Here is a 15,080-nt window from a genome sequence, read left to right as displayed (position 1 = left end):
TGTCCAGCACTATTCACATTCTTCACAGTCTGGGGTTTTCGCTCAACTATCCGAAGTCGGTACTTGGGCGCAACAATCAATACTCTGACTGCTACAGCTCAGCCAAATCCAGCGAGGATCACCAGTATCCAGTCGCTCATTTAAAAGTTCAGGCCGCAACACTCACTCCCAGCAAGAGTGTTTATGCAGTTGATAGGCATGATGGCCTCCTGCATCTTCATAGTCCCGCACGTGAGGTTAGATATGCGCCCGCTTCAGGAGTGCTTGGCACACCAGTGGACTCAGGCTCAAGGACAGTTGAAAGACCTAGTGTTGGTGACCTGTCGGGCATACAACTCTCTGCATTGGTGGACTCCACACAACCTTTGCAAGGGCCGACCGTTCCAAGAGCCTGTGCCACAAATTATCCTGACGACGGACGCGTCTCTCCAGGGATGGGGAGCGCATGTACTCCATTACACGGTGCAGGGACTATGGTCGACACAACAGAAGAGGATGCACATCAACTACTTGGAGCTGATGGCGATCTTCATGGCACTGAAGTCATTCAAAGTACATCTGTGCAACAAGGTCGTGTTAATCCGGACGGACAACATGACGGCAATGTACTATATCCAGAAGCAAGGAGGAACACACTCTCCACAGCTGTCTCATCTGGCTCAGAGCATGTGGAAGTGGGCCATTCAGAGGAACATCTTCCTCATGGCGGAACACCTCCCAGGCAAAGACAATCAAATGGCGGATCTGCTCAGCAGGTACAGCCACCAACTGCACGAGTGGGAGATACATCCTTCAGTACTCCACCCGTACTTCCAGCAGTGGGGTCATCCAGAGATAGACCTGTTTGCCACAAGGGAGAACGCAAAATGCCCAAGCTTCGCCGCCAGGTTCCCACACCCTCAGTCGCAGGGCAATGCGATATGGATGAACTGGTCAGGCAAATTTGCGTACGCTTTTCCCCCAGCACCTCTCATACCGCTGGTGGCAAGGAAGCTGCTGCAACACTCGATGACACTCATCCTGGTTGCTCCAACGTGGGCACGCCAACCATGGTACACCACATTCCTGGAGCTCTCCGTGGTACCGTATCAAAGACTACGCCTCACACCCAGGCTCTTGACGCAGAACCATGGCGACATTCAGCACCCGGATCCGCAACAGCTCAACCTGGCGATCTGGCTCCTGAAGTCCTAGAGTTTGGCTACCTTGATTTGCCCCCGGAATGCATGGACATTATCCGGGAGGCAAGAAGGCCCACTACCAGAGCTTGCTATGCAGCAAAATGGAAGAGGTTTGTCATTTACTGTACAGACCATCATATCAACCCGCTAGATGCATCCATTTCTAATATCATCTGCTATTTGTTACATCTTTACAAATGTAATCTGGCGTATGCTTCCATTCGGATACACTTATCCGCCATAGCGGCTTATCTCCAGAACAGGCAGCACCTCTCTGTTTTTAGGGTGCCTGCCATTAAAGCTTTCCTTGAAGGGCTGAAACGAGTCATCCCCCCCAGGAACCCACCAGCTCCTGTGTGGAATCTCAATGTGGTCCTCACCAGATTAATGGGACCACCGTTTGAGCCCCTACATTCCTGTGAGATTCAATTCCTCACATGGAAAGTAGCCTTTCTAATTGCCATCACGTCTCTACGGCGCGTCGGTGAGCTACAGGCGCTCACAGTACAAGAGCCATTCATTCAGATTCATCCTAATAGGGTGGTGCTGCGCACTAATCCTAAGTTTCTCCCTAAAGTGGTGTCACGGTTTCATGTTAATCAAACCATTGAACTGCCCACATTCTTTCAGAACCCCGAAACTGTGGCAGAGAGGATGCTTCACACGGTTGATGTCAAACGAGCGTTAATGTACTACATTGACAGGACCAAACACTTTAGGAAAACACAATTGTTTGTTGCCTTTTCAGCCCAGCACAAAGGCAACCCCATCTCCAAAGCTGGAATAGCCATGTGGATCGTTAAGTGTATCCAGATTTGCTACCACAAGGCTAAGCGCACCTTAACGGTTCCCCCAGGGCCCACTCGACACGCAAGTTGGGGGCCTCCATGGCTTTCCTGGGTAATATTCCTTTAGAGGATATTTGTAGAGCAGCTACATGGATTACACCACACACGTTTACTTAACATTATTGCGTGGATGTGCATTCTAAACAGCAGGCAGCTGTAGGACAAGCTGTTCTTAAATCTCTTTTTCAAACTTCTGCAGCCGGCACGGGCGGCCGCCGTTAATGGAGGAACTGCTATGTATTCTATGCACTAGATGTGAATTTAGCAGCCCACATGCCTCGAACTGAATATGCTACTTACCAGTATGCATCTGTTCTTGGCATGTAGGGCTGCTAACATTCACATCGCCCGCCCTCCTCCCCGGCACCCGTAGCGGCTGCAGACCATTCTTGCATTCATTCATTAGCATGGACATCATTTACGCTATTTCACTCCATCTCTGACACAATGGCTAAAAACAATCTGGGGATGGAGTCGATGCCCATGCGTACTGTAGTCCAAGGGGGGAGCCACCTATCTCGTGATACTTCGAAGACTCTTCCAGGACAACAAGGTGCAATCATCCGGACCCAACACTAGGCGGCGATCTATGCACTAGATGTGAATGTTAGCAGCCCTACATGCCAAGAACAGATGCATACTGGTAAGTAGCATATTCATTGGGCGTGTGTAGTCAATGTCTGATATATCTGGCGTATTTTGTGCTCCCCAATGTCTTCTGTGAGTAGTCGCCCTTCTAGCGGGTGATATTCGGGCAGGGTCTCCACCGTGCTTAGTTTGGGGTGGAGTGCATGTCTCAGTTGCTAGTACTTATAAAATAGTGACTTGTGTAGTTGAAACTCAGTCTGTAACTGGGTAAACGATTTTAGTGTAGTTCCTCGCACAACATCGCCTAGGGTAGATAACCCGAGCAGGTCCCACTTCCTAAACCCCCCAGCGCAGCTACCGGATGCAGATAGGTACCATTCCACAACGGTGACAGTCCAGTCAGGCGGCCCTGCCAGCCCATCTGCCGGACTGCATGTCGCCAAATTCGTATCACCACGCTACCAGCCGGTGGCTAGAAATCCACACTGGTGTGACTATATAGAATTTGGAGGAGAGGCTTACGTTCCATAGCTCTATGCTCCAGCCAATATGCTGGATCCATACTTTTATTTTTCACATCACCTTCTTTTCAACACTGTACTAACAACATTTCTGGCAAGACAACACATTTTGGACACAAATCAATAACATCACCTGGATAAATGAGAACTGCCTTTGCTTGAATGACCAAAAAATGTAGCCTGCATTGGGATGTGTGGGTACCTGTGCCTCCTGAACAAAGTCCTGTTAACAGTTTTCTTAACAGTGACAAGTGTATTTAGAAAATCTTGGTAGTGTTAGCTTGAAATTATGGACATTTGTGCCAGATGGATAGGTTATTACTAGTGTGCCTGTAAGTAATCTTCTTGGATAGAAGTGGGCTAGATTAAAAGTTCTATTGCTTTCAATATGCCTTTTCAGTAGTGTGCTGACTCAACAGTTAAGGTCTGCAAAAGTGTAGGGTGTACCAGGGTAGGGAAGTGTCCGATGGATTATTCTACATTGCAGTGCTCCAGATTATGCAAGTCTGAGGGGGAGGCGAGTTCTCTCTCGCCTTCCGCTCAAATACAATCTTAAGGTAAGGCAGAGAGAGGTGTTGGGTACACTGCAAGATATATTGACAAACATGTTCTGAAACTCTGGCCATTATTGGGGGGCAAGGATCCCTTTACTGCTGAAGCAAGCAATACACTTATTCATCCTGAATCCTAGTACCTCAGCAATCCCCCAGCCCAGAGAAAGTTTCCTTGAGCGACTGAGTATGAGGAAAAAGTAATCAAACCAATACCAAAGACCGCAGGCCCTCAAAGTAAAAAGATGCCCAGGGTCGTAAGTACGACACTTGTCTCCGAGAGTCATGTGTTGAAACAAGCCGGCATAAGAAGTCCCACGCTGATGTAGATTACCACTGCTACTGGAGATGGCATCAAGTCCCGAGCATGAACAAAAGAAATAGGCACACCAGGACCTCTGCCACTTTTGGGTTCTGATCTGCATGAGAGAAGGCTTTGGAGCTGACTAGGCCTCCCCCGAAAGGGTGGCATGCCTCAACATACGTCAGGCCACCCTTGATCCCAGGGTATTGCACATCCTCGCTCGGACCTGAAGTCTATGCCGAAGGTGCCACCAGTCGATGCCGAAAGCTTTGTTGGTAATTGGATCTGAAAAGTTGTCTGTAACAAAACCGTAGGAGGTCTTGATGGCAGGCAGAGGGGCGTCTTCATCCACCCTACCATGGGAAAGATTTTGACGAAACCATCTCAACGTAAGCCCTCAGAGACCATCCCTCATAAAAGAAGGCTTGTCTTTAAAGAGCAGCTTCTTTCGGAGGTCTCTTTGGATTTGGCTCCCAAGAATGACTGAGCACAAGCCCTCTTCCACATTTCCCATCACCACCACCACTTCCTCCATCTACCCTACCTCTGCCTTCACCTACACCACCACAGGCATTCACAACCCCTCCTCCACCAGAGGCACTTGAGGGGTCCCCAGACCCCACAAACTTAATATTACACTAGTGAATCCATGGACCCATACAACTGCCTTTCGACACAAAGGTAGTTGATGGCCCTTGGGAATACTTGTGTGTTTATGCCCTGGGGGGGTGGAGGGGGGGTGTCAAGATTTGAACCACTATCCAGCTAGAGCTTCTTCATCAGATGACACCATCCTGCCATGAGGTCATTGATAGGGCATTTAAGTACCACAAAGTGTATATGCATGTGGTACAAGAGGAAGAGAAATTCCTACTGTAGACTCTCTCCACAGTCCAGTTTCTACCCCTACTTGAATCTGCCCCACATTATTATCAGTAAAGGTTAAGGTGGTGACACCTAGGATTAAGAAGAAGTATAAGCTTTTACCCAGTAACTCCTCTTACAGAAAGCCCACTGACATCTTAGTGTAACAAAGTTCCCTTTTGACATGGCCACCCCTCTTTTTGCCTGGCATTTGATGCAATTTTAACAGAAAGTGCACTGGGCTCTTGCTATCCAGGTCCCCAGAGCCAAATCTCTTTCCCTAAAACTATACATCTGTTCCTCCAATTGGCCATACCTTTAGCATCCTTGTAAGTCCCTACTAAATGCTACCACGAGTACCCAGGGCATTGATACTAAAGAGGGTCCCTAAGGGTTGCAGCGCGTAATGTGCCACCTCAACCTAAAAAACCTCACTACACCTAAAATATAGCCATCCATGACCCCTAAACACCCCTCAGCACCCCTAAACTCGACCTGTCCCTGAATCTTTAAAAGCACTTACCACCCTAAACTCCACCCAATCCTGAGCCCTATAAACTCTCCACCACCCCAACTCTCTGTCCATCACTAAACCCTAAAAGTCTCTGCTAGCCCTAAACTCTACCAATTCATGAACCCAAAAGCCCCTTAAATCCTTTATACGCCACCCATACATTCCACCCATTTATAATACCTAAAACTAAAACCTGCACCCTCCTTAAACTCCATCATCCAAAAAAAACTATTTTTGTTGATTTCCTCTACCCATTCTGACCCTTAATAACTCATCACCCTTAAACATTACCTATCCCTAAACCCAAAAACCCCTCACTAGTCCTAAATTCCAGCCAAGTTAATGTACTTTTAGATTTTTTATTTTAAATGATCTTTTCTTTGAAAGGGCTGTAAACTTCTTTGTTTTATGTGGCTGCTTTCCGGTCCACTGCAGTCTCTCTGGGACCATTTGTTGACGGAGAAAACTGTCAGTTGCCACACTTCCAGGTTGATTCTTTCGGCGTGGCTCTCGCATGCAGTGACGGCTTTAGAGCTGTTGGCGCCCAGTCCGACAGTAATTTTCGCGCCCCCACCCCTTGACCTCCTCCCTGGATTCGTTCACTACCACCAGGAAAAAGTTCCCCTCATATCTCCAATCAAGTTATCGCTAAACACAGCCCCCCCCACCCTCCCCACCTAAGGTCAGCGCCCCCTCCATACGTCCGCGCCAAGCTGGCCCTGCCCTCATGCCATTTTTTAAAGTCATTGGTCTAATGCTGACTTGGCGGCACACAGAAAGAGGATGTTGACGTGTATAAGCAGTGGCCGCGTGCAGCGGGCACGCCAAAGGCAAGCATGTCTGCGCCCGACCTTCACCACGCCCACTGCCCCTTCTGTCATCGAGGTTAATGACTCGGCATCAGCTACTCAACTAATACTCTCTATAACCTGGGAGACTTTCATCTATCCTCAGGAGAAACATGCAGCTTAAAATCACCTCCCTTGTAGTCAGGAATGGCCGGTAACCTGTCATACATGCAGGTTTACCTGCTTGGTGTACTCCTCTAATAATGTGGATGTGATCACTGATATTGCTATGCATTCTGACAGCGATGCTGATTCCTCAGAAACCCTTGCTATTACATGGGCGCGTATGTTACTTTGTAGCCCAAATAGCCTTCTATGCAATGTTGGATCCCTTCCTAAGCATGCCATTGAAATTTGGGACCTAATTTCCTCCCTGTCCCTGGAAGTATTCTTTTTTACAGAAACTTGTGTGTGCACAACCACCCTTCCTTCAGTTGCGCTTGCACTCCCAGGTAATTACGTATGATCAGATCTGACCGAGAATTCAAGTTGGGAGGTGGAACTGAATTTATTTTTCAAGATACGATTAAAGTATCCTTAGTTGATGCATTAATGGCTGTCTGAGTAGATGGGTATTTTCAAACTAGAGTTTCCTTCTGGAGACTTTTGGAAAGGAGCACTTGTTTATCACTCCCCCAAACCCTAAGAAAGATTTTAGTCGTTGCTAACTGCGCTTATTAGCACTCGCGTAGTGTCAACATTATTTCCTGCTGTTGGGATACTTCAATTATCATGGGGAAGATCTCTCTAACAGAGAGGTAGCACAATTCATCTCTGACATGGGTTGTTAGAACTACATCAAAAAGTTAAAGGCCCCACTCATGCAGCTGGTCACAGCCTAGACTTAATCTTTACTGATGCTAGAGAGCTATGCTGTGACCCTCGCTTAGCTTTCACCCGGACAGATCCTTCCTACTCCAGTTTCAGATGCCATCATCAGTGGGGACAATCAAACCCACATTTGGAAGCCATAAAACTGCGACCATTGCGTCAGGTGACCTCTGATGCTTTTACTAATGTCTTCGAACAGCCAATGCCCTTCCCAGATCTCAATATCAACATCGCATTAGCACAATCCAATAAATTCTCATATCAGGTTTTTGATAGTATTGATGCTCTATACCAAGGAGTAAACCTCCCCCTGGTTCACAAAGGAGCTGAGACAGGGGAAATCCCCCTGCAAAAAACTAGAAAGGCGCTGGCTAAAAATAAAATATCAAATTGATAAAGATGCCTTCAGACTAGCTCAGTCTTCCTATCACAGGCATATCAAAGTAGCCCATAAAGGGCGTATCATCACTCAAATAATTTGTAATTTGCATTTATATAGCGCATTATCACCGACGGTCTCGAAGCGCTGTAAGAGGGATTCTGCTTTAGGTTAATCATGGGGAGAGGGTACTTTACTGTGTGCCCCAGGTCTCCTGGAAAAGTATGGTCTTAAGTTTTTTTCTGAATGGTAACAGGAAGTGTTCTTTCCGAATGTTGTCGGGTAGCTTGTTCCAGATCTGTGGGATGATGGTGGAGAAAGCTCTGCCTCCGAGGGAGACCAGTTGGGAGCTGGGTCAGACTAGGAGCCTGGCCTCTGAGGAGCGAAGCGCTCTGTTTGGAATATAGTTGGCTAGGCTATTTTTGATGTACCTCGGGGCCTGGCCAAAGATGGCTTTGTGTGTAATGCATAGACTTTTGAACTTTGTCCTTTGCCTGATCGGGAGCCAGCGAAGCTGGCGGAGGAGAGGAGAGGCGTGTGTGCGACGGGGGACTTTGAACACCAGTCTGGCCGCATCATTCATTATGATCTGAAGTCTAGCCAGTTGATTATCTGGGAGTCCTAAGTAGAGCGAGTTTCCATAGTCTAATCTAGATATTATGAGTGCTACTACCACTCGTTTGAGGGTGTCAAAGGTAAGGAGAGGGGCCAGTTTCCACAGCTGCCTCAGTAAGTTTGAGCAGACGCCCACTATTGTTGACACCTGTTGGACCATGGGCAGTTTGTTGTCAATCTTGATGCCCAGGCTTTTTACTACTGTGGCTGGCTCAGGGTATTTGCCCAGCTCTTGTGGCCAGAAGAGACTGCTCCATGGGTTGGTGTCTGTGGTGATGGCCAACACCTCTGTCTTATCTGGATTGATTTTAAGGGAGTTGGCCGACATCCAGTTGATGGTAAATTTGAGAATGTTCTGGACTCTGGTATGGGCTACTGGGGAGTTATCAATTTGAATGATAATGTGGGTGTCGTCTGCATAATTATATATCTGGCACTCCAGCTGATTCAGGGCCGCTATCAAAGGTAGGAGGTAGGCATTGAACAAAAGGGGTGACAATGCAGATCCCTGCGGGACTCCGCATGGAAGTGTGCCTGGCTTGGGCACCGCATCGCCCAGCTGCACTCTCTGGGAGCGGTCTTTCAGAAAGGATGTGAGCCATGTGAGTGCCATGTCCTGAATCCCAAGATCGGGGATCATCTAAAGAATTTTCAAAATCCTTAACTATTTTGTGAATCCTTCTGTCTGCTCTCAAACTAGGCCTACATCACAAGACCCGTGTAATGCCAAAGCTGACTTTTTTCTTTTTTTAAAACAAAATCATTCAAATGTATTCAAAATTCACCTTGTCCACAGTTCTACCTAGTGTGACATCATACCACAATTCCTCTTGTCAGAATGGCAATTGCTCTCTAGAAAAATGTGTTTATTTTTCTTTGCAGCAGATTCAACAAGCCCTAGACAAAGCCAAATCCAGCTCTCCCCAGGGCCCATGTCCCTCCTGGGTCACAGTTTTGCTTTCACACCAGCTGGCCCCTACTGTCGTGGCTTTGTTTAATCTATCCATTGACCCCCACCCCAGCCTTTCTAAAACCTATTTGAATGTTTAGTTTGGATTTAGGCATCACTCAGCACCACCTCAGCATCAGAGCAGCACCACCACCTCACCAACACTCTGCACCACCTCAGTACCAGCGCTGCATCTCCTCGGTGCCACTCAACACCACCACCGTGCCACCTCAGGATCAGCACAGCGCCATCTCAGCAGCACCACCTCCACGTCAGTGCAGCACCACTTCAGCAATAACTTCATGTCAGCAGCAGTGCAGCATCAACTCAGCACCAGAGCATCACCACCTCAGCATCTCACAGCACCACCTCAGCATCACTCAGCACCACCTTCGCCAGGCACACCACCACCTCAGCACCAGTGCAGCACCACCTCAGCACAGCACCACCATAGCACTACTTCAGCATCAGGACAGCACCATATCAGCATAGCACCACCACCTGTGCAGCACCACCTGACCACCAGCGCTACACAACCTCAACAGTAACCAGCAGCACAGCACCATCTCCGCATCAGCACAGCACCACCAGCACCCCACCAACTCGGCACTAGTGCAGCCCTACCACAGCATCAGCGCAGCACCACTTCAGCATTAGAACAGCACCAGCAAAGCATCAATTCAGCACCAACTCGGCATCATTCAGTACCTCCTGAGCACCAGCATAGCATCACCTGAGCACCACCAAAGCATCATTCAGCATCAATCACCACCACCTCGGTATCACCTGAGCACCGCCTCCGCCCACAACCACCTAAGCACCAGTGCAGCACCACCTCGCTCCAGCACAGAATCAGCACAGCACCACCTCATCATCAGCACAGCATTACCACCTCAGGTTCAGTGCAGCACCACTTGTGCACCACCACGGCACCATATCGGTATCAGCACAGCACCACCTTCTCATCAGCTCACCACCACAAGGGCAGCACCAGCGCAGCACCAGTTTAAAAACACTGCACCACCTCAACTACAGCAGCATCAGCACAGCACTACCTCTGCATCAGTGCACCAGTGTGCCACCAACTCTGCACCAGCGCAGCTCAACCACAGCATCAGCGCAGCACTACCTCAGCACCAACGCAGCACTACCTCTGTAGCAACTCCGCACCTGTGCCACCTCAGTACAAGTGCTGCATCACCTCAGCAACAGCGCAGCACCACTTAAGCACCAGCACAGCACAATTGTACCACACACTTCCACAACTAACAATTTCAATCCAAGTCGCAAATTTCTACTCTACACCGCATACCTCCAATCGACACCTAAACAAAACACATAGGTAAAAAACATGGCCATTTAAAATGCCAGTAGCTCTAACTCTCGCAAATGTGAGATCTATTGCATTTCTAATATATAAAAATGACATCCCTGATAACATATAGAGATACTAATAATACTCTTCCTTCGGCTATGCAGAGCCGGGGTTAGCCATGGGACCAGGCTGTGTACCCAGCCCTCTGAGCGGCCAATCCACCTTACATACGGCCTTTGCCTGTGCCCAGTAGAGGTTGACTGCTGGGTATTTGCTTTTGCCAGGCGCTACTGCCAGCCCTCCACAGGCAACTCCAGTAGTGTATAACCTTTGCACGGTGCACAATATGGAGCTGGCTTCACGGCCTGACCTACAGATGGTATACGGCCTTTGGCCAACCCTGGGCAGTGACCAACCACCACTATTTATGGTATTTGGCTTTATGTAGTGGAGGCCTATGGTCCAGCCATTCACCACACTTGTAGGGCAGCCAGTCTTCACTGCATAGAACCTTCAACTGTGCAACCCAATTTAATGATGGGCCTGGCAGTCTCCCAAGACCTGCATCAAAATGTTAGTGAACAGCCAACCATCACCACATACAGCTTTCAGCCCTACACAGTGGGTTTGAGCAACATGGCCTGTTTTACGGCTGGGCCCTGCACTCCGAGCCTTTCGGCTTCCAATCTTGCTGCGTAGGCCTTCAGTTTCACGCAGCTGAAGTTGGCTGCGAGACCCAGCCATAGCCCAGCGTCCATGACTCCGCAGACATTTTGTCTCTGTCAAATATGGAACGAGGCTCTTTTTATTCCTGTGTTATGTATTGATTTATGGTTCACAATTTGTCTTCATTATAGGTGTTCTAAGTGATGTCATCAAGGTTGTCCTTTGAGATGTCATCAATGATGCCATCAAACAGGTCATTTAACATGCTATGAGTGATGTCATAAATTATGTCATAGCAGTGCTTAAAGGGGGTGTGAGTTATGGTTAATTCACTTAATGATAACTGGTGATTTTTCAAGGCTTTTTAGGTTTCCTTTTGTAACCATAATTGCACTGTAACTGTTTTTTCAGTGAATTTCATTTTTTTGTGAACATCAAAGACTTATAGGCAGTGCTAACCATAACTTCACTTTAACTTTTGTCTTTTCAGCCAATATTTAAAGAGATAATATTTTTGTTCACATTAAGTAGCTTAGTAATAATGCAATAGTTTCACTGATAAAGAACTTCTATCCAAATGTCGGGATATTCTGACTCATGCATTAACAAAATAAGGGGTTTGCCTTAAGTGTGAATTTATCATGTACAGTAACTCCAAATCTTCTGCCAGAGAACATATTAATATGTGCTCAATATAGCATCCCTATTGTCGTTGCTTAAAGGCAGGAATACAGTAGAGCTTATACTGTCCTCTTGAGATGTCTTGGCTATTTCTGATGCAGACGTCTTCGCGATAAAGTAAGAGGTATTGTAATATTAAAAAGTTGGTGTTAGGATCCCAAAGATAAAGTACCCAAAGTACTGATACATGCTAGATGAGCCCAATTTTTTTCATTTCTGCAGCTTGCTTTCTTCCTTATGCGTGCTGATGACAAGCCTGCCATTCTCCTTCACCTGCTCCGTAATGTGGTGAAGCCACAAGAACTTACAGTTGTATTTGTTGCCACAAAACACCATGCAGAGCATCTTAAGGAGGTAAGGCCTGAATGAGGGTCAGTGTCTTGTGCTTCCTAATACATAGAGGCAGACAGCTCTTTTCAGTAGACGTTCATGTTTATCCTTTTGACCTCTCACCTCTTCATGACTTGCATTGCTTTGTACGCCAGCAAGAGGAATTCTGTGCCTGCACATTCTCAAATCCGAGCTAGAGCAACATTTAGAAATGTATAACCTCTGATTATCTTTGCCCATTTCCAATGCTTACTGCTGGTCTTGTACTCTTCGGTTGTACCTTACCTTGATCTGTGTTCCATATTCTCCTCTATGACTGGTTCCAACACCTCCATCTCTCTAGCTCCATTGGTTGTTTCTCTAACTCTGTGATGACTACTTCGTCTCTGTGCTTGCTCTGCTTACTCCATTCTGCCAGCTCAGGCACGGTGTAGTGATTTTCTTTTATGCAAAGCGATGTTTAATCTTCTTGGAATGGAAGCTCCCACTCCCAATATGGCTCCCAAGACATGCGTCCCTTTAAGTGCCCAGGCAGCATGCACGAAACAGGTGGTGACTGGAGGAGAGTTTGTGGACCAATCTGTAGAGTTGAAGCATGTCAGAAAACTGGCTCTGGAGTCGTTTTTGAAGAAACAATGGCACTGTAGCCATCTGAAGCCAAAGCTCTGGAAGCATGAGTGTGCAATGGTACTGCACTGCTGAACATATTTATTTTCCTGTCCTTGCATTGGTCTGGTCTTAGGTTGTCCACAAATTGTTCTCTTGCGGCTGTGCTTGGGTTTGCTGCATTTGAAGCACCCCATATCTTCTCGATTACTGCTGATAAAATTACATTGGCCAGAAGTATGAAACTTGGTGTCCAAAGGTCTATGGGAGACTACATGAAGCTGGCCTTAGGGCTATTTGGGCTGAAATTCGAGGCAGTCCCATATTGAAGCCCACTGAGTATTTCTGATTAGAGATGCTCTGTTCTGTGTATACTTGGGAATCGTCTGCTGCGTCTGCTCATACTGTGTTTGTTGCGTGGGAGGCAAACCAGCATTTCTGCTACTCGTGCCATACTTACCCTGTGTGTTTATGAAAAAGCTTGCATTGCTAGGGCCCATGCAATGACTGGCCTGGGTAGTTAATGATGGAAACCATTTTTCTATATAAAAGCCCAACTTATTGAATTCACCAATGCTTGTATTATGTGTACCGTGACACTCAACTGCTCAAACTGTCATCTCTTTCTGATAATTCTCTTCAGCTGATAACTGTAGAGGGCATTAACTGCTCCCACATCTACAGCTCTCTGGATCAGACAGCTCGCAAAATAAACATTGGCAAGTTTGTGCATGGCAAGTGCTCGGTGATGATTGTAACAGATGTAGCTGCCCGTGGAATTGACATACCCATGCTGGACAATGTGATCAACTTCAATGTGCCACCCAAGGCCAAGCTGTTTCTGCACAGAGTGGGTGAGTATCTGTAAGGTGCACTTACGTTTGGCCTGAATGTTTGGTGGCAAGTGTTGGTTGGGATTGTTCATGAATGCTTTGAATTCTTGCACCAACTTAATTTTCTTGGGCATCCGTTAGGCCCCATCAGAGAAAAGCCAAACACAGGAGTGTGTCCGTATCAAATTCTCCTCTCAATAGCTGTAATTTCAAGAACGAGAATGCAGAACGCAATGGGGACAGAACTTCTTTTCACCCGGAGATGCGATTTTTCTGTAGGGAGACCAAAAACTGAACGAACATGGAAGCCAACAACTCTTCTTACTCTGAGAACTATTCATTCGAAGACACTGAGGGTTCTATTGACAGGGTTGCTCATCTGCCTCTCACCCCATGGATTGTGATGTGACTTTTAATGTAGTGCTTTACTTTTCTGTTAACACATCCCACACATCTGTATTTTAACATTAACACTTTTGAGGGGGTTTATAAGTCAATAGCACATGATAGTGGGATGCAAGTCTTAAGATTCTCGCTTATAAGAAAACATACAGAGCTCAATACTTCAGTTGCTGCCCTTACTGCTAGGACATTGGTTAGAGAGACGATTCTGCCTTTCATGAAGGAAGGTTGGTGCCTATTACGAGGAAGTGGTAGCTCCGCAGGTTCGCAAAGTGTGGCACAAGTATTAGAAAGAGCAGCTTTTCTGTTACTTTTTGTTAAGTTGATGTCAACAGATACAAGATAACGTTAGTATTGTATCCATTTTCATTTTTAAATATGTGTATTCAATGTTTAATTTTAAATTACAGACAGCAACATATGAACATTAGATCAGTTCAAAGTTATCTGTCATTACAATTATGCACATAATGACTTCTCTGTCTTTCTTTTGACCCCCTCTTAATATATCTTTTTACATACAGTTAAGGTGGGCGTTCATCTGAGGGATTTTCCTGGCATCCAGTTTGCTCATGCATTGTTTCCAAAGCTGCCAGTAATTTTTAATTTTAACTTGTCAATTTCATCTTAATTCCTTCTGCTATGTCCCTTTGACCTACATTCCTTATGCAGTTTTCGATGCTAGGTGTCTTGGGGCGCAGTCAGTGTATTTCCAGTCTCCTTATCTTGTATCCGTTGTACATCGTAATTTAGTTTTCCTGGCCAATGTCTTGAAGCAGCAAGAGTGTAGTCAACTCTACAGAGAAATGTACAGAAAGCCTTATTTTATTATGATGAGAGAAACTGCAACTGTGAAGCTGAGGAGGAGAGATGATTGCATCAGAAGGAAATGAGGAGAGGTTGTGGGAAGTCTAGGAAATGAATGAGAGCTGCAGAGCAGCATAAGTAACTGATGAGAGATGCAGGACTGCATAAGTAACTGTTGATAGGAACAGTGCAGGCTAGGAAACTGATGAGAGATGTAGGAAAGCATAAACAGCTGATGAGAGATGTTAGACAGCCTAGGAAACTGATGGAGAGATGCAGAATTACTTAGGGAACTGAAGAAGAGCAATGCAGGGCAGCATAGTGAACCGATGAGAATAGATGCATGTCACTAACAAATAAGGTGTGATACTGGCACTACCTAAGGAACTGATGAAGAGAAATGCACAGACAGTCTAAAGAACGAATAAAGGGAGGTACTAGACATCC

The 15,080-nt window shown here is 46.5% G+C and overlaps 1 protein-coding gene across 2 annotated transcripts in view; it reads left to right on the top strand.

Moving 5' to 3' along the window:
• The window catches only part of DDX54 (DEAD-box helicase 54), a 194,491-nt gene that overhangs the window by 124,488 nt on the left and 54,923 nt on the right, over window positions 1-15,080 (top strand). For both annotated transcript variants that reach the window (XM_086943245.1, XM_086943244.1), the window contains exons 10-11: window positions 11,878-12,009; window positions 13,235-13,445. In XM_086943245.1, the coding sequence (XP_086799371.1) occupies window positions 11,878-12,009; window positions 13,235-13,445 (343 nt within the window). The remainder of the gene's footprint in view (window positions 1-11,877; window positions 12,010-13,234; window positions 13,446-15,080) is intronic.

The sequence above is a fragment of the Lissotriton vulgaris genome, chromosome 11 (genome assembly GCF_964263255.1).
Source record: "Lissotriton vulgaris chromosome 11, aLisVul1.2, whole genome shotgun sequence".
NCBI lineage: Eukaryota > Metazoa > Chordata > Amphibia > Caudata > Salamandridae > Lissotriton > Lissotriton vulgaris.
The sequence above is the reverse complement of the archived record's forward strand: the minus strand, read 5'-3'. Positions and strand labels throughout refer to the sequence as shown.